Raw genomic sequence first — 27080 nt, 5'->3', positions numbered from 1 at the left:
ACCTACATATAGACATCAAGCCTACATTACATGCCCCAAACCTACATATGGACATCTAGCCTACATTACATACCCCAAACCTGCATATGGACATCTAGCCTACATTACATACCCCAAACCTACAAATAGACATCTAGCCTACATTACATACCCCAAACCTACATATGGACATCTAGCCTACATTACATGCCCCAAACCTACATATGGACATCTAGCCTACATTACATACCCCAAACCTACAAATAGACATCTAGCCTACATTACATACCCAAACCTACAAATGGACATGTAGCCTACATTACATACCTAAACCAACATATAGACATCTAGCCTACATTACATACCCCAAGCCTACATATGGACATCTAGCCTACATTACATGCCCCAAACCAACATATGGACATCTAGCCTACATTACATACCCCAAACCTACATATGACATCTGACCTACATTACATGCCCCAAACCAACATATAGACATCTAGTCTACATTACATGCCCCAAACCTACATATGGACATCTAGCCTATATTACATGCCCCAAACCAACATATAGACATCTAGCCTACATTACATACCCAAACCTACATATGGACATCTAGACTACATTACTTACCCAAACCTACAAATGGACATGTAGCCTACATTACATACCCCAAACCTACATATGGACATCTAGCCTACATTACATACCCCAAACCTACATATGACATCTGACCTACATTACATGCCCCAAACCAACATATAGACATCTAGTCTACATTACATGCCCCAAACCAACATATAGACATCTAGTCTACATTACATGCCCCAAACCAACATATAGACATCTAGCCTACATTACATGCCCCAAACCAACATATGGACATCTAGCCTACATTACATGCCCCAAACCAACATATAGACATCTAGCCTACATTACATACCCAAACCTACATATGGACATGCAGCCTACATTACATACCCAAACCAAGATATAGACATCTAGCCTACATTACAAACCCAAACCTACATATAGACATCTAGCCTACATTACATGCCCAAACCTACATATGGACATCTAGCCTACATTACATGCCCCAAACCAACATATAGACATCTAGCCTACATTACATACCCAAACCTACATATGGACATCTAGCCTACATTACTTACCCAAACCTACATATAGACATCTAGCCTACATTACATACCCAAACCTACATATGGACATGCAGCCTACATTACATACCCAAACCAAGATATAGACATCTAGCCTACATTACAAACCCAAACCTACATATAGACATCTAGCCTACATTACATGCCCAAACCTACATATGGACATCTAGCCTACATTACATGCCCCAAACCAACATATAGACATCTAGCCTACATTACATACCCAAACCTACATATGGACATCTAGCCTACATTACTTACCCAAACCTACATATAGACATCTAGCCTACATTACATACCCAAACCTACATATGGACATGCAGCCTACATTACATACCCAAACCAAGATATAGACATCTAGCCTACATTACAAACCCAAACCTACATATAGACATCTAGCCTACATTACATGCCCAAACCTACATATGGACATCTAGCCTACATTACATGCCCCAAACCAACATATAGACATCTAGCCTACATTACTTACCCAAACCTACATATAGACATCTAGCCTACATTACATACCCCAAACCTACATATGGACATCTAGCCTACATTACATACCCAAACCTACATATGGACATCTAGCCTACATTACTTACCCAAACCTACATATAGACATCTAGCCTACATAACATACCCCAAGCCTTCAAATAGACATCTAGCCTACATTACATACCCAAACCTACAAATGGACATGCAGCCTACATTACTTACCCAAACCAAGATATAGACATCTAGCCTACATTACATACCCAAACCTACATATAGACATCTAGCCTACATTACATACCCCAAACCTACATATGGACATCTAGCCTACATTACATACCCCAAACCTACAAATGGACATCAAGCCTACATTACATACTCAAACCTACATATGAACATCTAGCCTACATTACATACCCAAATCTACATATGGACATCTAGCCTACATTACATACCCCAAACCTACATATGGACATCTAGCCTACATTACATACCCCAAACCCACATATGGACATCTAGCCTACATTGCATACCCAAACCTACATTTGGACATATAGCCTACTTTACATACCCCAAACCCACATATGAACATATAGCCTACTTTACATACCCCAAACCTACATAGGGACATCTAGCCTACTTTACAGACCCAAACCTACATATGGACATCTAGTACTGTTTACATTGTAATTCCCCATATTTACACGAGTCACAATTTTAATATTCAAGAGGTACTCTCATTGTTTATGTTTACATTGTTCTCTGATGATTCCCCTCAATTCCTTGAATCACAACTTTGACCAAATATAGAGTTATCCACATTGTTTATGTTTGCCTTGTTCTCTGATTCCCCTTAACTCCTTGAGCCACTCCAGGTGACTGAGTGGTCTAAGGTGCTCACATTAACAGATCATTGACATCTCACCTCTGTCTATGTGGGTTTGAGTCTTGGGCTACACTAATATGGGTATGTGAGAAAGCTTGCTAGTAGCTTCCTGTGTGTCAGTGTTCTTTGCAAGGTTTTCCCAGGCTCTATTTCAACCAAATATACTGGCCACCATGTATAGCCTATCACGTGCTGGAAAATGGTGTTAAATCCAAAACAACCTTCCAGTGAACTCTGAATTGCAACTTTGACCTGTCTACTGGTATCCACACTATTTATGCTCACCTTGATCTTTGATTCCCCATAAATTCCTCAATCAGAACTTTGACCACTCTTGAGGTACCTACATTATTTTTGTTCACAATGTTCACTGGATCCCTTTAATTCCCTGAAGCACTACTTTAATCAATCCAGAGTTATCCACATTGGTGATACTTACATTGTTTATATTTAGTTTGTAATATACTTTAAAATAATTATCCAATCCCAGTTTTACCATTCTGAATTTATTAACAATGTAAATGTTATTTTTGCATTGTACTTTAATTCTATTTACTTATCTGAATTGCAACTTTTGACCACTTTTGATTTATCCAAATTGTTTACATGTATATTGTACCATTGTAGAAGTGTTGGAATAATGTTGACTACTGATGGGTATGATCATGTTTATATTATCTCTGAAATATCTTCATGCAGAAGCATGATCTATCATATCCATCTATCATCTATATCTGTCTGTCTGTCAGTTGTCTGTCTGTCTGTATATCCATCCATCCATCTGTATATATCTGTGTGTCTCTGTCTCTCAGGCTGACTATCTTCTATCTATATATCTCTCTGTTTCTCTATCTCTCTCCCTCTCTCTCTCTCTTTCTCTCTCTCTATATATATATACACACACATCTAATAAATTGACCACAAGCAGTGCAAAACTAGTATCTAGCTAGCCTAAGTGCTTTCGACTCTTACGGAGTCTTTTTCAAAGGCAAATACAAACATAGACAAGACAAATAAAACAGACAAACCATTGTCTTTGTAAAACTTTACATGAAATACCCGGGATATAATTTGCGCATGGCTCATTGATTTCTAGGTCAATATAAAACATCTTTCAGTATCATAGTCATGTAAAGTTTTACAAAGACAACAGTTTGTTTTATTTGTTTGTCTTGTCTGTGTTTTGTATTTGCCTTTGAAAAAGACTCATCAAAAGTCAAAATGACTGTGTTCACCATTTGTAAGGCATTAGCAAGACTTCATCATTCATTTAATGGATCTAAGAAACTGAAAGTTATTACCATCATCAAATAATGTATTAACTGTACTATAAATACCAATCAGTTTGACCTTTCTTTAGATTTTGTTATGTCAATAGTATGTTCATATGTTACATTCATTATGGTGTACACTTCACGAAGAGATTTGTCTATGTTACATTCATTATGGTGTACACTTCACGAAGAGATTTGTCTATGTTACATTCATTATGGTGTACACTTCACGAAGAGATTTGTCTGTGTTACATTCATTATGGTGTACACTTCACCAAGAGATTTGTCTTTGAGACTGAGCACATAAGCTGCATGCACACCACTGTGTAGCCCAACCAGTGAACCTTTCTTTAAACTCTGCATTTATCGTTTTTGTATGCCAGTAAACACTATTAAGATTTTTAATTCTAGTGTCTTGACAATTTATCTTTTATGTATACCTTGTTAAGATTTTAAATTGTAATATCTTTACAATTTATCAAAAAAGTTGGACATGCTTATTGTTAGTGAGAAAAATTTATCATCCTAAACATGTTTTTATACACTACCACATTAGTAAGGGCAACTCATTTTTATGCTTCTCCCTCCATCTCACCCTCCACTCCTCCTTCAATCCATCACATCATTGTTCAGTTTTGGATATAGGTCATTAAAGACACTGTGGGCATCAATTTTCCTGTAACATTTCCAGGTTTTTAGCTTTATTGGTCATTGAGTAGAAGTGGTTATTGAATGGACTATTGCATGTCTTTCTGTTAGCACAAATATTTATCACTACTCCACCCGAACTATTTGCAAATTTTCATCCATGCTGACATGCAAACATGAGTATTAGGGTCATTAACTTTGATCTGATATATTTCCTGTAAAAGCACTTTGATTCCGTTGTGAACTTTATTTTCATAATTCCTATGTTATAGTTTAAGTAAATCATAAATGAAGAAATTTTAATGTGAAACATTTTAGACATTCGTGGTAAGTCTCCCCCACCCCCACCCCCACTATGCACCTAGATTATGGGATTTCTATGATTAATAACGTACGTAAATAATGATACAATAAGTATTCTAGTATTAGCGGTCAAACATAATTCTTCTGCCCAAGAGGGATTTCCTTCATAGTTGATGGGTACCTCTTGTCCCTCATGTCAGTCATGAAATCTTCCACATACTCAAATCAATTATTTACAAACTTGTGGAACAGAAAGTTTTATTCCCTTTTTTTCACAACTTGCTTCCAATGTAGTATATTTACAGTAATTGCAATTGCTAATTCAACAGACAATAGCTTAAAAATAATCCTTGGATTATATGATTATTAATTCTGAAAGGATGCAAAATGTACATGGAGTTTGGTTAAATTAATAAACAGCTCAAGCAGCGTTGAACAATGAACATGACTTGAGCTTCCTTTGGCAGAGTCACTTTAGCTTTCGTGTTTCAAGTTTGTCAAGATAGATCAGAAGTCTGATCAGAAGTAATTTGGGAAGGATTAAAGACATTAATGGATTGTAGTTGGATAAGTCATTATTAAAGATATCAAGTGGCCTATAGCAAGTTGATTTGGTTCGGTACTTGATGTTTGGGGGCCCCGAGTGGCCATGTGGTCTAAAGCGCTCTCCGTTACAGATCACTGCCATCTCACCTCTGTCTGCATGGGTTTGAGTCAAGGATTCGGCCACTGTGGTTATGTGAGAAAGCTTGCCAGTAGCTTCTTGTGGGTTGGTGGTTCTTTCCGGTGTTTTTCCAGGTTCTTCCTCCACCATTAATACTGGCCGCCATGCATTGCCTATCGTGTGCTGAAAAATGGTGTTAAACCCCACAGCAACAACAACTTGACATTTGTCAAGATATCTAAGTGTGTGTTATCTCTGGATGCACAAATCCAAATCTAAAGAACTGACAAAATTCAACATTGGATGACAAGAGGAATTTCATTGGTTAGAATCCATGGATATGGATCCTATCATTATGTAAGTCAGTTTAAGAAGAAGACTGCTCCACTGGCCTAGTGGTTAGAGTGACCACCTTGGATGCAGGAGGTCACAGGTTCAAAGCCAGCAGAGTCATGCCAAAGGCTTGTAAAAAATGGTATTTATAGCTGCCTTGCTAGGTGCTCTTCGTTAAGAGGTATGTGTTGGGATTGATCAGCCTGGTGTCATGATAAGGTGACTGGGTGAGACATCATGATACATGTATGTTGCACGATGTCCCAGTGCTAGACATCACTATAAACTGCCACACTGGAGATATCTTAGCAATATGATTGAAATTGTTTCAAAGCTACATTAAAAATCCAAATCACACACACACACACGTAAGAGTTTAACGTTTTTTCTGAGTTTATCGTGGTATAAACTGTCAGTTGCCAATTTACACAGCAAATAATGCCCGAAGGGCGTTATGTAAGCAGTGTGAGTTGGCAACTGACAGTTTATACCACAATAAACTCAGAAAAAACAATGTTAAACTCTTATAATTGAAATTTCAATTATTCATTATGTTTTTTTTTTGTTTGCATCATTAAAAAATAGAAATCTTAATTGAGCGTAGTAATACATGTTTGGGGGTTTTCTGTTACGTAGCTATTTATAGCACTTGGGATTGTCCATCATGATCGTAATAAGGTCATCATAATACCAGTCCTTCAACCAATGGAAGCCAAATTTATTCAATTATTTTTTTTACAAAAATTTAAGAATGTTGTTTTCCTTTAATGCTTACTTCATGCCTGCCTTCACTGGTAGTGTTTATCATATGCTGTACATGTGACTCTATTTATAGAAGTGGAAAAGTAGTTTTCCTTACAGTTCATACAGAAATGAATGCAATTCATTTTGATCATGTGGTAACATTCTGACCAATGGAAATGTTACTTTCCTGTACCAGCTACTGCCATTGCAATTATACAAACACACACACACACACACACACACACACACACACACACACACACACTACTGCCATTGCAATTATGCATGCCACAAGTTGGAACATCAAGAGGTTTTGTGTGGCATGTGATCCTACTCAAGACTGAATCTAGTCTGCCAAGAGTACTCAAGACTGAAGTCTGCCATGAGTAGCCAAGACTGATTCAAGTCTGCCATGAGTAGTCAAGACTGAATCAAGTCTGCCATGAGTAGTCAAGACTGAATAAAGTCTGCCATGAGTAGTCAAGACTGAATAAAGTCTGCCATGAGTAGTCAAGACTGAATAAAGTCTGCCATGAGTACTCAAGAGTGAAGTCTGTCATGGGTAGTCAAGGCTGAATCAAGTCTGCCATGAGTAGTCAAGACTGAATCAATTCAAGCATGAGTACTTAAGACTGAAGTCTGCCATGAGTACCGTAGTCAAGAATGAATCAAGTCTGCCATTGGTAGTCAAGATAACACAGTTGTGTTTTGAAAAACATAATTTCCAGTAATCTTCAAACCCCACTAAAAAAAAACCACTACCTCAATATATGCTCATATCATGTAGCATTTGTAAATAGTAAATTCCTGCTTAGAGCTCATGTCATTCTTTGATTCCGGAAGCAAATAAGCTATCAGTGATGTAAGCAAAACCCAGCAAAACTAAGTTTCAGAACTCCTGATTGATGGAGTTTTACTTTGTCAGCATATTATCTTTGCAAATACTGTAAACAACATATTGATATAATTCATTCTGGGGTTTACACCATCCTTCGAAATGGCAACACTGTCTGCATGTAACATGATAACATCAGGATAAACCAGAACACATTCAAGATGTTGAAATGAACATTCTAATTAGTTGTCATTATTGATATTTGTTTTCTTAATTTTGCTAAAATGCCAACTAATAATTGACCCATGTTTTTCAGGATGATTTTAGCCATAAAATAGATTCATTGGAAGACAATAGTAAGCACACACTCATGTTTGCATAATTGATTTGTATTGATAAAGCATTAACACCGTACTGGAATGATGAGTTTATTATTGCTGTATACACCATTAACTTGAAAATATTATTTCCCCTAACCCACTTCTCCCACTGAAATGGTCAGTCCCAAATATGATATACAGTCAGACCTGTCAATAGAGGTCACTCATGTGAAAGGCAAAAAGAGGTCACTCATGGGAAAGGCAAATAGAGGTCACTCATGGGAAAGGCAAAACTGGTCATTGCACAAAGATCTGAAATGACAACTGAAAGGTTCACCTTTTAAAAATTGATTTTTGAACATATAGCACATACTGAATATTATTGTTATTATTATTGTTATGATTATTATTATTATTATTATTATTACATTCTCAAGGGAGCTGCAATGGCTGTCATTAATATTATGCGGAATTCCTGCCCAAAAGGGGAAGATTTGAATACAACCATTGAACCAGCCTTGGTCAGCTACCGTGGTTTGTCCTTGGGCAAAACCCTTTAGTCTATTTGCCTTGGCATTTAATAAGTTAAAACCATGTTGTGTTTCTATGCTGTAAAGTACAAAATGAAACCAAAACATTATCAGCATTGTTTTATATGTTATGTACAACAAGATCATGGGTTTATGTTGTTCTCACCCAGATTTATGTTCCACATAGGATTACTGTATACTGCTCCCTTTAATGCACCCTGGCAGTGAAACATCACCAACTTAAAAATATACACCCATCTTTATTTTTTCCTGCTATGAAAACTATAAGATTACTGTATACTGCTCCCTTTAATGCACCCAACTTAAAAATATTTTTGTTTTTTTCCTGCTATGAAAACAATATCTGGATTAGTCAGTTGCTCAACTCACCAAAATCAGTTTATGTGAGAAGCCTGTAATGAAAAGAAAATGAAAAGAAGCCATATATGACCCATGAACTGAAACTTCACCTTCCTTCACAGACATGTTCTGAATATTGAATGACCCCTGATCCTAATGAAAAGGGATGTAACTTGTATCTTTTCTCAAAGTCAAACATTTCTTTATTCAAAAGTAGCTTTAATTTAATGGTAGATAAATGAAGATATCTAACTATAAATGTCACACTGGCACAGAAGGTGACTTCTGTTCTGCTCTGATAACACCAGTTTCTTTTCTCATAAGAATACAAATTGCCTTGCTTTTGAAGTCCAGATGGTGACACATTTGAGTTTGTTTGATAGTGACTGGAGCATTACAGATACAGTCAAGATCATATGCAACATTTAAACGTTGATTCACTTGATATTCCTTTATCTAAACCAGTTTGTCTGAGCCTCACAACCTCCTTTACACGTTTTGATAAGGTTGTGTCATCCTAAAATAAAAATTCTAGTGACACTCCACAACATCCTTGTGATAGATTTGGGTTGCCACGTTGATGTTGGGAACCACAGATCTATACAATGCCTTGCTCATCAAACAAAAGTGTGTTTAATTTGCATACTTGGAGTGGTCACTGCTGATATGCTCCACTGACTGCTTAAGGCAGGATGAAACCATTGATTGGTTAGGAAACACCTGGCTGCTGTCCATTAAAGGCAGGTGGTCATTAAATACAGGGCATATTTAAAGGAAATTTGTCGAGAGGGGGAATCAGAATGGCTGTTGTGACCAGGTGACTGCTGAACACAAATGACCATTAGGACAGGTTTGATTGTGTATTTACATTTTTACAGAGACAAACAATTCTTGTAGTCAAACTTAATTGGATAGATAGTTGTTGTTGTGGGGTTTAACGCCATTTTTCAGCACACAATAGGCTATGCATGGTGGCCAGTATTAATGGTGGAGGAAAAACCCAGGAAAACCCTGGGAAGAACCATTGACCCACGAGAAGCTACTGGCAAGCTTTCTCACATACCCACATTGGCCGAATCCTAGACTCGAACCCACGCAGACAGAGTTAAGATGGCAGTTATCCGTAACGGAGAGCGCTTTAGACCACTTGTCCACTCGGGGCCCCGATAGATAGTTATGGTTGTCAAGAACTGTTCTTTGAAGGATTCGCTCAAAAGAATCAAGTAGGGAATTATGAACAAAAGTACCATCCAGTCTCTAATAAGTGCAGAGATGAACACAATTGACACTAGCATTATTTTCAAAGCCCCATCTATGGAACTGTTGACAGCAGCAATGATTGCATCTAATTAAGTTTTTAGTTTGCCATCCAATGGATTTTAGAGATATAAACTTGTTTGTATGGTTTTATTTAATGTCATTGTGGCTGTGATTATATGAGTTTACACATATTTGTATGTGTGTGGTGATAATCTCTACCAAATATTTTTTGCCTTGTAAATGTGTTAAATGCTCAAAAGAAACTATACAAATTATTTTCTTTTATTCAGATTTGAATTTCCAGTAATTTTCACTTGTTGTGATCATAAACATTGTTCCTCTTTGAGACCTCAAAACACCCTTTTTGAATCTCAAAAAACACTCAGACACTGTCTGGAAATGTGGCAGGTCTGGTCATTTCTAAAATCTGATACCTGTTGTAGTTTTACAGGTAAGCATAAATAAATCTTATCCATTATACATATATTTTCATCATTACCAAAAGATAAATAGAAATCAAGAAATACATTTCTTATATTGGTCTACATTTCAGGCATGTTATTACCAGATTCAGAATGAGAAAATGCCAACTCACTAGTATATGGACCCAGAAGATGGTGGCAAGTTTACTGTTGAAGCATTGGTTGTGCTGAGAGGGCCCTGTTGTATATTGGATGGAGATCCTAACTGAAATTAAACATCATCATTGAATACATGTACTTTGTTGATTAAATAGTTGTATAAACAGGTTGGAAAAGACTTTGAATACTGTATATAAATTTTGTATGCCTTCACAGCTTTCAACGATGACATTTAGTGTATTAGTCATCCATCTGAACCTCTGCATTAGGGGTCTTGTTAATATGGTTATGCCAAACATCCACAGCACATTTGTATACATATGTAGACGATCTGCTTAAATTTCCTTGAAAGCAAAATATACATTTACTGTAACTTTTACAAAAAATTTATGATAACTTTGTCAGCACAATCACGCAAAACCAATATTCAGGCAGATAAAGCAGTTTCCCATTTTGAAATATAAAAAATATAAAGTTCTGAACATTTTGGATTTAAAATAATTGAGGTGGGGGGGGGCACAATTGGTCAGAAACCACTTTTACACACTCAGGTATAAGAAACTTGATTGTGATTTTATTAGGATTATATGTTATATCTAGGATTTTGGCATCCATTACCAGGTGTGGCATCCATTACCAGGTGTGGCATCCATTACCAGGTGTTCAGACTTTTTTCAACTTGAACTTTCAGTGTGTTTGCTGTTATGATATATATTTATTTGCAAACACAAAATGTTTTTTTTACAGTGATTTATAAGATATTTTTCAAGTTTTAGAGTCACCCATGTTTAAGGCTATTCTATTTAAACATACATGGTACCCAGGGAAGGCATGTTTTTGAAAATAAATACTAGGATACCCAGATTACCCAAAAAGTTCATATGAAAACAATACAAAATTCTAAATTGCATATGTGGGTGACTAAAAAGTGCCTTCCCTGGGTCCCATGTATATTTTACTGCAACAACCCTTACATATGTCATAACTTATTTCAAGGTTTAAAACAAGAATTTGTTTAAGTGAACTTAGGAATTTCATTTTTTTTTATTTTGTTAGTTTGTATTTTTTCAGTGCTTTCATGTGCACTGTCATACTGCTTATTGGCTATTATTATTATTGAATATATGCAGCAACAAAAGCAATACTTTTGGACTGGTTCTATAATGTAGACTAGTCATTAAACAAAGTATGACTGTGATATCCTTTGTCTAGTAATTATATCAAAGCTTCCTATTAATAGCTATGTTTTTGTGTATGTGTAATAGTGCATCTGTCTGTATAGTACATTTCATCCATCTCAAGGATTTATATATAATTCTTGGTGTGTGTGTGTGTATAAATATATATATATATATATATATATATATATATATATATATATATATACACACACTTGTGTAAGTGGTCAATGTACGGTAGATTTCATCTTCAGGATTGACATCAAATTCTTGTGTAAATGGATTAGTGTACCTGGTCAAACTATGTATGGTACACTTTTTGTAAGGATTGAGATTTAATTCTTGGTGTGTGTGTATATATATATATATATATATACACACACACACACACACTAGAGTATATGGTTAAAATTTGTATCATATACTTATTCTACACATTTGAATATATTTCATTTTTATTTTGTTTTCTATGCTTGCAAATGTTTACAAAACTACTCCATATTTTATGTTAAGGCAGTCATAATGAGATGAGATTATTTTAAAGACAATACTCAACATCCAATATTTAGATCACCTTTATGAAGTACAGATTATTATATTCTCCCAGGTGATGGGTTCAACATCAGCACAAATAAAAAGCATATATATATATATATATATATATATATATATATATATATATATATATATATATATATATAAGTACCCTTGCTGAGTGTCAACCATTCCTTCCTCGTAGGATCTAGGCAACAGACTGGAGTAGCTTTCACAATACCTACACCAAGTCGCTGAAATGGCAATCTTTGTAAATACATCTACATTAGTTCATGCGTACATCGGTAGTTGTCTTTTGCAACACCTCAGCACAAGAGTGGATCTGTATTGCTACCTACAGGTTAAGTTTACAAAATGGTTGACTTTAGTTGAATTTTATGTTTCAGTTTATTGCTCAAACTCTTTTTATGCTAAAATCATCAAATTATAAATGACTATATTCATATGTGCTAGTACCACACCCTTACCACAAAGGGAGGTAAATTAGGACCTACATTTCATATTTTACTGCTTTATTGTCTTGCATGTAGTTCAGGACAAATCATATATATTACAAAAGTAAGTTACAGTGACCCATATTGCATGCTTCACTAACTTTGATGATTAATTTTGTGTTTTAAGTTTATTTCTTAAGCTCTGTTCATCGTACAGTCATCAAACTAATAAGTCATGCATCTCTTTTAGTAATACACCTTTGCAACAAGACAAGGTCATGGTGACTTAGATCACTCACAGCCTAGAAGGAGTTTAGAACCCAGTATACATGCTATTAATCTAAACTTAATTAAACTAGGTGTGGGAACGTATCTTAATGTACACCCTCCTCACAAAAGTATGTCACTGTCCACCATATTTTATGCTCACTTTTGTTGAATTTCATTTTAAGTTTTATATCTCTAGCTATTTATGCTAGAATCATCAAACTTAATGATTATATACATATCTATTACTGCCACATCCTTACAACAATAGGTCGCGGTGACCTACATTTTCACATTACTATCTAAGCCTAATTATTTGCTTTTAGCTTTTAGCTCACAAACAAATAGATTTTGCACCTTTGTACACACTGTTAAACTCATGTTGCCTATTTATCTACCATATATTAGTGTAATTATAGGAATAGTGCTACATGATGAGAGAATTCATTTTGATGAGTAATTGATCCTGATTTGGATTATTGTAATTTACTTCCCTCTGCTTTATCTCCCTATCTACTATAACAAATTTCAAAACACAGCTGCTGGATCATCCTTAGAGTAAGAAGAACTGAGCACACCTCTCCCTGTAACCTTCACTGGCTACCCGTTTAATCTAGAATCAAACACATAATATGTTCACATTTCAGTGACCTCATCCATTTGTACACCTTGTCTAGAAACTTATGCTCCTCTTCTGACACTTATATTGTTGGTCCTACTGTTAAAACAAAGCCATACAGGCAAAATTCTTTTGCATACCAGTGCTCAGCTATGTGATATGAATTGCCCATACATTTTAGACACAAAGACACTGTGATTATATTCAAGAGTGCTCTTAAAACTCACCTCTTTTGAATATGAGAATTGGCTTAAAGGCAAATATGTTTACTTCACTAGTTATTATTGTCAGCATGTTTTTGTTTTGTATGTTCATGGTGCTTGTTTTTACAATCTTGTCATTGTATGCATTTATATGTAACAGCATTTGTATAGTGCTTAGAACTTCTAATGACAAGGTTCCATATTAAGTCAACATTATTATTATGCCTACATTTTTATTATGCCTACATTATGTCTACATTATTATTATGCCTACATTATTATTATTAATAATTCTTATTATTATTATTATCTTAAAAGGAGATCAGTTTTACTAGCATTTAACATTTGACTGACTTTGCTTCAGTTTAATGTTTTTATTGTTCAGTAAACTAAAGTAAATATCATTTAGGTTATATAGGCATTCAACACCAATTATTTCAGTATTGGTGTCATTTTTTACAATTTGATTCTAAAGACCTTTAAATGGTAATTATTCACTTAATTTGGATCTTCATGCGTCAATATTTCTTTGGAATGGTATTAATTACGTGCCCTGAAAAATCGGTTTTAAAGCTTTTGGACTTTTGGGAAAAGATCAACCTGAAAGTGTGATCCAGTACAATCTGGATTGAATGTCATGTGCTGTGATGTCACAAGGAAAGTTACACATATCGGTAAACAAATTCATAATGCCCTATATTGTGATTATTAGACTTGACATGATGTTTTTGTGACCCGGTTTAGTACGTGGCATCCAATGTAAAAGTCCATATCAATCAATAATTTTCCTCTGGAAGGTTTTTTGTAACAGTTCAGGTGCAGATCATTGAATAATCTGGATTGAATAGACTTTGGTTAAGCAAAATTAGTATTTTCAGGCATCACTTTATATTTAATTTATAGCATGACCTGTATGACATTTACTGTAGATGATCGATACTGATACACCCATAAAATGGAACATGACGAGTGAATACATGATAAGTTCTACATCCCTTTTGTAAAAAGAGGTTATGTGTGGCCTATATTTAAAGCAGCTTGATAACTGGATTTGTTACTACACCCTTTAAAATAAAGGTTGCAGTGACATACATTATCCTTTATTAACATGGGTTATGTATTTGTGTGTGTGATCACATTCATTCATCCAGGCTAGATCTATTTACATCCAAGCCTTCTTAGAAAGCCCTTTCTGATCAATTCAGATGAATGTAGAAATCAGTATGTTTTTTCAGCTGAAAACATTCCATGTTAAGGACTATACATTGTATATTAATGACTGTACATTGAATATTAATGACTGTACATTGCATATTAATGATACATTGCATATTAATGACTATACATCATATACTTATGACTATGCAGTGTATATTGCTGACTATACAACTGTGTATTGTACTTGTTAAGGAGTAGAAATTTGATGAGTAGACGGAATGCTGTATACTTTTTATATGATGCCTCACCTGTAATTATTAGAGGCCCCGCGTGGCCATGTGGTCTAAAGCGATGTCCGTTACAAATCACTCCCATCTCACCTCTGTCTGCGTGGGTTCGAGTCTCGGATTCAGCCGATGTGGGTATGTGAGAAAGCTTGCCAGTAGCTTCTTGTGGGTAGGTGGTTCTTTCCGTGGTTTTCCCGGGTTCTTCCTCCACCATTAATACTGGCCGCCATGTATAGCCTATCATGTGCTGAAAAATGGCGTTAAACCCTACAACAACAACCTGTAATTATTGATACAAGAATTACATTTATACTGATAGCTGTCACTCCAAGAATTATTCAAAGCCTGTCATTTTCACCTACTAAAGTCTGGTTCTACAGGCAGACAGAGATAACAGCTTGTCAAGCATATTTTAAGAACAATTACTTTGCAAAATTTATTTAAAAAATGTTGATCTCTTATTTTTATCAGCTCATTAGGAAACCTCAGCTTGATATAGAAAGAAAAAAGGATATTGATTTTAGCTCTATTAGAGAACTGAAGAGCTTCTGGCATGGTATGTTGTCCATTGTTCTGGCAGGGTATGTTGTCCATTGTTCTGGCATAGTATGTTGTCCATTGTTCTGGTGCGGTATGTTGTCCATTGTTCTGGCACAGTATGTTGTCCATTGTTCTGGTATGGTATGTTGTCCATTGTTTACATTAGTCTGAACATTAGCACAGGTTTGTTATCAGTAATCTTAACATTTATTGGAGGATTGCCATGAAACTTTAAACAAATGCTCATTCCAAGGTAAAGTTTTTCCAAAATAAAAGTGGTGCTGCTCAGACTCACAGTATAGCTGCCATGGCAACCAAAATTTTGAATATCTTGTTATTGCTACTTCTTTTGAATGTATGGTTATGTCAAGATGGGATTTCTGCTTAACAACTTATGATGTCTGGTTTGTCCTAAATTAAATTGGTACCAGTCTGATCTCATGCAAGGTCACCATGGTTACCATCTTGAAAATTTTGTGAAAATATTATCATCACTCCTTCAGAATGAAAAGTAATATCAACATGGGGTTTTCACCGGTAGACTTTATTGATTTCTAGTTTGGTTAATTGAAATTGATTTGGCTTGAATATCCTATATGACCTCCATAGTGGTCATCTTGAATATCCAATATGACCTCCATAGTGGTCATCTTGATAATCTTGTTATTGCTCCTCATTGATGGTTGGTTGTGTAAACATGGGGAATTTCACTTACAATGTATGTGTGGTCCTGTGAAAGTGGTACCAGTGTGGCTTTCAGCATGGCATCCATTGCAGCCAGTTTGAAAATCTTGCCCTCATTTCTTATCCTGAATCAAAGGTGAAATTGGCTTGTGCTTTTCACCAGAGGATTCCTTATAAAATTTTGATAGTTTGTATTGAAAATATTGCTGCCTGGACATTCAATATGACCACTATGATGCCCACCTGAATGGATGGACATATCAACATGGGATTTTCAGCAGAAGATTTCTTATGATGTCTAGCTGAACCCAGATGAAAATGGTGACATCCACAATGGCCACCATAGCAGCCATTTTTAAAATCTTAAAAAACTTACTCCTACTGAGCAGAAAAACATATCAGCACCAGGTTTTCACCTGACAAATTATGGTGTCTAGATGGTCCCAGATAAAAGTTGTGATTATCTGATACCTAATCGGACAAACAAATTGCTGTCATATCAAAATTGGGTTTTCATCAGAAGGCTTCTTATGATGTCTAGTTAGTGCTAAAAAAAACTGGTGTTAAGCTGATATCTAGTGTGGCCACCATCTTGAAAATCATCCAAATGGTGCTGATCTGACCTCAAATATGGCTGTTACAATGAACATACGATGACAAAGCAAAACTCACTGTTGCATATGTGTAATTACTGTACACAGGTTCACCTTTTTAAATTGGTTTTTGAACAAATAATAGGCACCAATTATTGCCATAGTTATTGGTTTTATTATCAAGTTTTGTTATGTGCACTAGAAGCTGTTAATGAATGGAAAATAGAAAGAAGCTGTATAGCTTGCTGTTGGTTGTGACTCTTGAACTGAAGCTTCACTGGCCTATACAGACATGTTTTGAATATTAAATTGAATGACATTGAACTGAAGTTTCACTGGTCTATACAGACATATTTTGAATATTAAATTGAATGACATTGGACTGAAGCTTCACGGGCCTATACAGACATGTTTTGAGTATTCAGTTGAATGACATTGAACTGAAATTTCACTGGCCTATACAGACATATTTTGAATATTAAATTGAATGACATTGGACTGAAGTTTCACTGACCTATACAGACATGTTTTGAATATTAAATTGAATGACAATGAACTGAAGCTTCACTGGCCTATACAGACATGTTTTGAATATTAAATTGAATGACATTGGACTGAATCTTCACTGGCCTATACAGACATGTTTTGAGTATTCAGTTGAATGACATGAACTGAAATTTCACTGGCCTATACAGACATATTTTGAATATTAAATTGAATGACATTGGACTGAAGTTTCACTGGCCTATACAGACATATCTTGAATATTAAATTGAATGACATTGGACTGAAGCTTCACTGGCCTATACAGACATATTTTGAATATTAAATTGAATGACATTGGACTGAAGCTTCACTGGCCTATACAGACATGTTTTGAGTATTAAATTGAATGACATTGGACTGAAGCTTCACTGGCCTATACAGACATGTTTTGAGTATTAAATTGAATGACATTGGACTGAAGCTTCACTGGCCTATACAGACACGTTTTGAGTATTGAATTGAATGACATTGGACTGAAGCTTCACTGACCTATACAGACATGTTTTGATTATTCAGTGACACCTGACCTTAATGAAAATGGCTGTAGCTCATATCTTTTCTCAGAGATGAACCTTTGTCTTAAATAAATTGCTATAATTCACAGGAAAATAGATGAACATATCTAATTATACCTGTTATACTGGCATAAAAGGTGACATCCATTTCTGCTACAATAACACATCTTTCCACAATTCATCAAACAAATTGCTTAATCCCCTTTTCCAAAGTGATAAAAGCATCCTTGCTTTTGAAATTGACATAATGATGACTTTCTACACTGTCATTGTGACTAGAGTTACAAGTATAAATGAGGTAAGAAATGTTTGTAAATCATATCAAGAATACCAGATATGGTTTTATCACTCAGCATGTACGATGAAGAAATGGTCTCATCTTGCATTCCTGGAAATTCATTGTTGGACAGTAGAGTATCAGTGCATTCAAGGACTATTTATTGTTTAATACCTGTCAGGTATGGGGTTTTGCAGCATGTAAACAAAATACTGGCTACATAGTGCTAATTGATAGCTCTGATTTTAATTTATAAAATGATTCAAACTTCTGATATAGATATAGAATATTGCATAACTTCTTTCATTATAAAATAGGCCAAGATCACATTAGTCTATTTTTATTTACTGCAATGATAATGTTAACAATTATGTTATCATTGATTATACTCTGATTGAAGAGGAGAACACTATACCTCGAAGGTTCCAAACTATTCATCAAACGTGTGTTCCAGGATGAGATCCATGACAAATGGCAGTTATTACTGCCTCGTGTAGTTAACTAGCAGTTATTATTGCTTTGTGTAATTAAATGGCAGTTATTATTGCCTTGTGTAACTAAATGGCATCTATTATTGCCTTGTGTAACTCAATGGTAGTTACTCTTGCCTTGTGTAATTAAATGGCTGTTATTATTGTCCTGTGTAATTAAATGCACACTGGCATTTTTTTTCAAATGGCAGATTTTTGCTTACAATAGGTAAGTTTAATATTCTTTTCTATTTTACATTTAATAGGCAAATACTGTGATAAATTGTGTACTCTATTGATATTTTGATTGACCATTTGGAATACGAAAGTTTAGTTGCTACAGATATCTTATTTTAAAATTATTTCAAACGCTTCAAAATTCTTATCCATTAAATGGAATAAGAAATCATAACAGGAAACATATAATAATCATTGGTAGAGTGAAAAGACGTTGGATGTCTATACATTGTCCTGGTGAAGGTGATGCACATATTTACTTTATTGTTCAGGGTTTGTGTGTATAATTTTTTTAGCTGTGCATGACTTAGCCCAAAGAAAATATAAAAATGCCAGTGTGTTTGTTGTTTTAACATATGTGTGGATATTGTTAAAAGAAACATGCACACACACACACACACACACACACACACGCACACATATATATATATATATATATATATATATATATATATATATATATATATATATATATATATATATATATATAAATGGTACTAACAGCTACCTCGCTTTGCTCTCAGCATTAAGAGGTTAGTGTTAGGACTGGTCGGCCTGGTGTCAGGATAATGGGACTCTGTGGAATATCATGCTACATGTCTGTGGCATGAAGCCCCAGTGCTAGATATCACTTTAAACTGTTACATTGCAGACATCATAGCAATATGACTGGAAAACTGTTAAAGCTATGTTAAAAATCTAAATCACACATTGAGCATAGACCAAAAGAGTTTATGGGATGGCATGTCATCGTCTGTCTGTTAACAGATTTGGTATAATCACTGCCACTCCTAAAGTGCTTGGATTATTGTCATGAAACCATATATATATATATATATATATATATATATATATATATATATATATATATATATATTATTATTATTATTATTATTACATTTATTGCAAGGTCTAGTTGAACCAAAATGAAAATATGGCTTCTCCTAACTTCCAATGTGGCAACAAATGCAGCCATTTTCAAAATCTTGTGTATGTTTGTACATAAGCAGGTGTTTATATTAGAATGTGTTGTTCACTAAATGACTTCTTATGAGGTCCAGTTTGTCCTGAATATACTGCTTCGGTGACCTAATGGTTAGAGCGTCCTCCTCAAATATGGGAGGTTGTGGGTTTGATCTATGGCCGTGTCATACCAAAGACTTATAAAAATGGTACTAACAGCTGCCTCGCTTGATACTCAGCATTAAGAGGTTTCTGTTAGGACTGGTCGGCCTGGTCTTAGGATAATGTGACTGGATGGGACATCATGCTTCATGTCTGCAGCATGATGCCCCAGTGCTAGACATCACTATAAACTGCCACATTGCATATATCATAGTGATAAGACTGAAAAATTGTTAAAGCTACGTTAAAAATCCAAATCACACACACATACACACATTGTCCTGAATACAAACAGAACTGATTTGATATCTGATATGAATACCATTGCAGCCATCTTGAAAATCTTCTTATCATCATATTGACATAGAATTCTAACCAAAAGACTTCTCTGATTGCCAAGTTGGATCAAAATGAAAATGGTACCAGAGTGTCTTTCTTTAAAAAGTTTTTATGACTTCTTGTCCTGAGCAGAGTATTTCTTTGCCATAGAAATTTTACTATAAAGCTTCCTATGATTTCTAGTTGGTCCTGAATGATATGGTGCCAGTCTGATATCCTTTATAACTTTCATGGTGGCCATCTTGAAAATTTTGTTATTGCTACTCCTTCAGAATAGATTTTCAAAGGGGTGTGCACTAAAATACTTTTTATCATGTGAGGTTTGTCCTCAGTGAAGATGGTACTCTTGGACATTTATAATGGCAGCTCTGGTAGCCACCATGAACATTGAGTTATGACTACTTCTTTGGAGAAGATGGTTTTCACTCACAGACTTCTTTTAATGTCTACGATGTCTTAAATAAAAATGTTGCTGTTCAGTGGTTTCCATCTTGAAAATCTTTTTCTTATGTAACAAGGATGGTATGTCAACATGGATTATTTCTTACATATAACTAAAACTTATTCTCGCTATGTGTTAATAGGCTATGAATAAAAACTATGCTAATTGGACATCCCCAAATTTGAAAACTGTTGTAACTGTTTTTTCTCCAAAACAGATGACCATACAGCATTTAAAAGAAATTCTTTCTTGCAATATGTAGTAATTTTTTTAAATAAAATGATGCTGAGATATGGCTGCCTTGATGGACATCCAGAAAATCTGTGTGGCTACTTCTGCTGAATGGTCATAGCAACATTAAGTTTTCAATAAAATACTGTTATACTAATATGTAGCTGTTGCAATGGAAATGGTCTTCACCATGACACCATAGTTGTCATATAACATATTTACACTTCTCTTGAATGAATGATGGCACTGATATGAACCTTTCACCAAAACACTTTATGCAGTGTATAAAATATTTTAGGCCCGGTAAAAAAATGGAGTTTTGTACTTCATTGAGATTTAAAACACAGTGACTTGTATCTATACCTATGTCTTGATTTTAAGGTATAAGTTTTCAGTCAAATTTGAGGGACTTGTATTTGATGTATTCATGATGTTTAGTTCGTGCCATGTTTTCATATTTGCCATATTCTTGAACTTGATTTTGTTAATGAAATGTACAAGGCATTGTATAGATAATTTTATTCAGTCTCAGAATTATAGACGTGAGGATTTTAAGTTTTTGTATTTGAATAGATTTATAAAAGTGTAATTTTTTGCTTGCCACAGTTTCAATACTTGCATTATAAGAAATATCATCATACACTTTTATTAAACAGAAGCAACTTGTGCTTGAATTGTCTTAGACTAAGCGTGCTTGTATTTATCTTGTAGACAGCTTTAATTTTTGTCTCCCACCACAATGGTTATATCAGGGTATAGTGTGGGTGTGTGGGTGAAATCTAGCTAGTAATATTTCCATCTGTTTATCATATATGTATGTTCATAAACATTTTCATTTCCAGACCAAATATGTAATTCTTAAATCATTCACTATCTTTAAACCAGTCTTGGTGCTGATGTTAAGCATGTTGCATAAAGTTTGTCCTTTTCCAAATTCATCTTGTCTTTTTGGTTGTATTGCCATAGAAGCTAACTGTGTCAGAAGTAGTAAATTGACAGTTCTAGACCATATAGTACTAGAAGAAGTAGTATATAAATTGAGAACATTGGACCAGAGGGTATTTAAGTAGGAATGTTTACATAATCAGTTTACTTGGATGAGTAATCTGTGCACTTGTAGGAGTAATGGGTGTGCTTGGAAGATTAATCAGTGTACTTGAAGGATTAATCAGTGTACTTGGAGGATTAATCAGTGTACTCGGTGAGTAATAAGTGTACTTGGATGATTAATCAGTGTACTTGGAGGAGTAAAAAGTGTACTTGTTGGATTAATCAGTGAACTTGGAGAAGTAATAAGTTTACTTGGAGGATTAATCAGTGTACTTGGAGGTTTAATCAGTGTACTTGGAGGATTAATCAGTGTACTTGGAGGTTTAATCAGTGTACTTGGAAGATTAATAAGTGTACTTGGAAGATTAATCAGTATACTTGGAGGATTAATCAGTGTACTTGGAAGATTAATAAGTGTACTTGGAAGATTAATCAGTATACTTGGAGGTTTAATAAGTGTACTTGGAAGATTAATAAGTGTACTTGGAAGATTAATCAGTATACTTGGAGGATTAATCAGTGTACTTGGAAGATTAATAAGTGTACTTGGAGGATTAATCAGTGTACTTGGAGGTTTAATCAGTGTACTTGGAGGATTAATCAGTGTACTTGGAGGTTTAATCAGTGTACTTGGAGGATTAATAAGTGTACTTGGAAGATTAATAAGTGTACTTGGAAGATTAATAAGTGTACTTGGAAGATTAATCAGTATACTTGGAGGATTAATCAGTGTACTTGGAAGATTAATAAGTCTACTTGGAAGATTAATCAGTATACTTGGAGGATTAATCAGTGTACTTGGAGGATTAATAAGTGTACTTGGAAGATTAATCAGTATACCTGGAAGATTAATCAGTGTACTTGGAAGATTAATCAGTGTACTTGGAGGAATAATAAGTGCACTTTGAGGATTAGTCAGTGTACTTGGAGGAGCAATCAGTCTACTTGGAGGAATAATCTGTGTACTTGCAGGATATCATCTCTACATGACTCTTATTACAGCACTTGTAATGAGAAGTCACTTGTAATTCAGTAATCTCTTATCTGATTGAATTCTGATCTCATTATATTGTATGATAATATTATTTTCATTTTTGATGATTAATATAATCTTGAAAAAACTGTGAATATGATGACTTACACTGAAAAACCTTAAATAAGATGGTTTGCTTCGAAACGTGTTTAAATTTGAAATTGTTTTGTCCTTGAAATGTCTTTTCATTTCTTGAAACATTCTTTGAATGTGGCAAAGTTTATGATAGGGAAAACAAAAATGTGAATCAAAATAAAATATACGAGTCTTTTAATTCAAAATTTGCTTCCCTAACATTTTTTGTAAAAATAATTAGTCAGTAAATAAGATTTGGTAAAACTAGGTAGATGCATGACATAAAAACTTATATAAAAAGATGCACAGTTGTTCCATGAATCAAGCTCTTTAACACTACCTCACCTCAGATTCAGGAGTTAAGCATGAAGTCATTCAAAAACACATAAAGTGTTGAAAAGATTTGGATTCATTTTTTCCATCATTTAAATTTTAGTGAAAATTAATCCTGCAGACTTGATGCTTGAAACTTGAGTCTCCTTTACACTTATATTTCCTGTATACCATTCATGTCCATGGTCATAGGGTTGAAATTAAAGACACATACATTAGTAAGCCCGTGCAGGACTCTCTTTATCTCTGGATAAATAAAAATAACATATTTTCCCAATCATTGTTTCACCAGCTTTATTAAAGCATTGTTGGTAGAACTCTGTTTACAATAAAACGATTATCAGTGTCCTGAAATTCTCAAAGATGGCCATTATACCCTGATATTATTTCTAGCATTGTAGAAAACAGTCACAATCATTATACCAGTTTAAAGATCTAATGTATTATAATCTTGCTTTAATATTTCTTTGAGACGATGCAGCTGTTATTGTTTAGAAAAGGTAAATGTGCTCTAATTGTGCTCAAAATAGAGCTTTAAAAAATAGATTGCTACAAAATTCTTTTTCCTTCAATATCCCACATTATGCTAGAAAATTAAATACAGGTTAAGGTTATATGTGGGTTTTTGTGTGTGAATTTGTTTGTCTCCGGCATACATACCTTGTTTATTTTGTTACTTCATTACCTTATTTTATGCTCTGTGATTGAGTAGGATGTATAGAAGTCACCATCTCTTGCACTTTTGATTACTTAACATCTCCCATTGAGATATCTTCATGAAAATGGTAGTTATGTTGTCCCATTTTTGATTACTTAATGAGTCCCAAACCCTTGGAGATATCTTCATTAACTTTGGTATGCTTTTGTATTATGGCCAGGCATTGTGTCCTGTAATAAGTTTGGTATGCTTTTGGCAAGACATTGTGTCCTGTAATAAGTTGAATTTGTCTGAAGAATATTTTAAACATTGTCCACATTTGGTTTTTAAAATATTTTCCATCCATTTTCACAAATTTATCTGATTAATATCTATATATATATATATATATATATATATATATATATATATATATATATATATATCATGAAATATGACATGTACTTGAAAATAATGACAAGAGCCTGTGTTCCATTTAAGATTTAACTTTGTCAAATAAGTATTTTTCAAGTTTTGTTACGAATTGTATTTATTTGTCTGACATACACTTCTCCAGTTAATATCTTCTCTATTATTTGAAACATCTTCATGAAATCTGATAACTGCATTTGTATCATGACAAGAATTTGTATCCCATATAAGACTCGTCTTTGTCAAATTAGTTTTACCAGATGATGTGCAGTTACTGACCTTGATATCCAAATTCATATATGGCTGCCATTACTGAAAACATTTTGACAAGATTGGAGAGAATTTAACCAATTTTATCTCAGCTGAAGAGCATATTGGTAGGTTGTTGTTGATCATCCATCCATTAGCACAAGTTTGTTATTGAGACTCCTGCAGCTACCATGAAACTTTGCAAACACATTTTCATAATGTGGTTTAGTTCGTCCTAAATGATAACGGTTTGGCTCGTGCATTCATTATAGCCACCGTAGCCGCCAACTTGAAAATTGTATTATCACTACTCTTGAATGGATGCTCATGTCAACATGGGGTTTTACTGCAAGACTTATGATGTCTAGATGGTCCTACTCCTAACTGAAAATGGTCCTGATCTAATGTATAAATGGCCACTATCGAAGTTATCTTTAAAATTTTGTTATCACTACTCTGAAAAGTCATATTGACATGAGGTTTTCACCAGAAGACTTCTTAAGAGTCTAGATTATCTTAAATACAGATGGTCCCACACTATTGTCCAATATGTCTATCGCAGTGGTCATATTGAAAACTGTGTTATTGCTGCTCCTTCTTAATGGATAGTTACATCAACATGGTGTTTTCACTAGAGGACTTATGATGTCTTGTTGGTCTAATTGAAAAAATTGTTATTTTTTTATGTCAAACTGACTATCACAGCAACAATCTATAATTCTGTCTGCTTATCCTCTTGTAAGAAAATGTTGTCTTGAGGTTTTAACCTGTAGCCTCCTTTGAAGTCTTGTGGGGCTTAAATGAAGCTTCTTTGTTTGATGCTTAACTGAAAATTGTGTAGCTTGTACAACCAGCATCTTGAAAATCTCTTATCACTACTCCTTCTGAATGGATTGCCTGTCTACATTTCAAGCATCTGGTTATGAAGTCAGTGTCAGCCATATCAGGGTTGTCACAGAGCGTTTCAATTGAAATTTGTATTCCTTTGTTCAGTTAATACAGTATAAAGATGCTGTATTAGTTTGAATTAGATTCAAATTAAATAGGAATATATAAAGGTATACATTATGCCAAAGTTACATCCTTCAGACCAGTCTTGGTTTACAGAACAGGATGAGCATTCAAACAAGATAGATTTCTACTTAAGATCAGTCTGAATTACCTGCTGTCATGACTAATGCAGAAAACCATTATTAGAATAAGCACCATTTAATGATTTCTTTTATAATTTCATATGTTAGAATTATTGACTGCATTTCTTATTTGACCTCACAAATTTGAAAACAAAAAAAATGTTTTTTTTTCTTCACTTCTTTGGCAAAAGCATATTCTGTATTTTTTGTCTCCCTCACATGCCACACTATATCATTATGCTTATGCAATAGTAATAAAACATGAAATTTATTCTTTATTTTTGTCTCACTTACAAATTATGAGGGTTAGGTGGGACATGCATCTCCCATCACAGTTCACAAGTTGATGTTGAGACATGCTGAATTTCACCAGCAACTATCATGGCAATTCACCTTTTGGATGTTGAGAGACATGTTGAATTTTCCCAGCATTTATCATGGCAATTCACCTTTTGGATGTTGAGAGACATGTTGAATTTTCCCAGCATTTATCATGGCAATTCACCTTTTGGATGTTGAGAGACATGTTGAATTTTCCCAGCATCTATCATGGCAATTCACCTTTTGGATGTTGAGAGACATGTTGAATTTTCCCAGCACTTATAATGGCAGTTCACCTGTGGATGCTGAGACATATGTAGAACGATTCCTGTAGCTATCATAATTGTTCTCCTGTGAATGCTGAGACATAGGTAAAACTTTCCTGCAGCTATCATGGCAGTAACAATGTCAACAATCCTTAGATGCTGTGAAACTTTTGAAACTCGTATGTGTGTGTGATTTGGATTTTTAACATAAGCTTCAAAAAAATTTCAGTCTTAGCACTATGATATATGCAGTGTGGCAGTTTATAGTGATGTCTAGCACTGGGGCATCATGCTACAGACATGTAGCATGATGTCCCACCCAGTCACATTATCCTGACACAAGGCCAAACAGTCCTAACACTAACCTCATAATGCTGAGCGCCAAGCAAGGTAGCTGTTAGTACCATTTTTTAAAATAAGTCTTTGGTATGACTTGACCGGGAATCGAACCCACGACC

At 34.6% G+C, this 27080-nt stretch overlaps 1 protein-coding gene across 2 annotated transcripts in view; it reads left to right on the top strand.

Moving 5' to 3' along the window:
- Nucleotides 1-26306, top strand: part of LOC149791097 (alsin-like) — a 239562-nt gene extending 213256 nt beyond the window's left edge. For both annotated transcript variants that reach the window (XM_089973014.1, XM_089973013.1), the window contains one exon: nt 10366-26306. In XM_089973014.1, the coding sequence (XP_089829140.1) occupies nt 10366-10410 (45 nt within the window). In that variant the 3' untranslated portion in view covers nt 10411-26306. The remainder of the gene's footprint in view (nt 1-10365) is intronic.
- The last annotated feature ends 774 nt before the right edge of the window (nt 26307-27080 follow it).

Source organism: Sinohyriopsis cumingii, chromosome 10, assembly GCF_028554795.1.
Source record: "Sinohyriopsis cumingii isolate HCF-2022 chromosome 10, ASM2855479v2, whole genome shotgun sequence".
Taxonomy (NCBI): Eukaryota; Metazoa; Mollusca; class Bivalvia; order Unionida; family Unionidae; genus Sinohyriopsis; species Sinohyriopsis cumingii.
The sequence above is the reverse complement of the archived record's forward strand: the minus strand, read 5'-3'. Positions and strand labels throughout refer to the sequence as shown.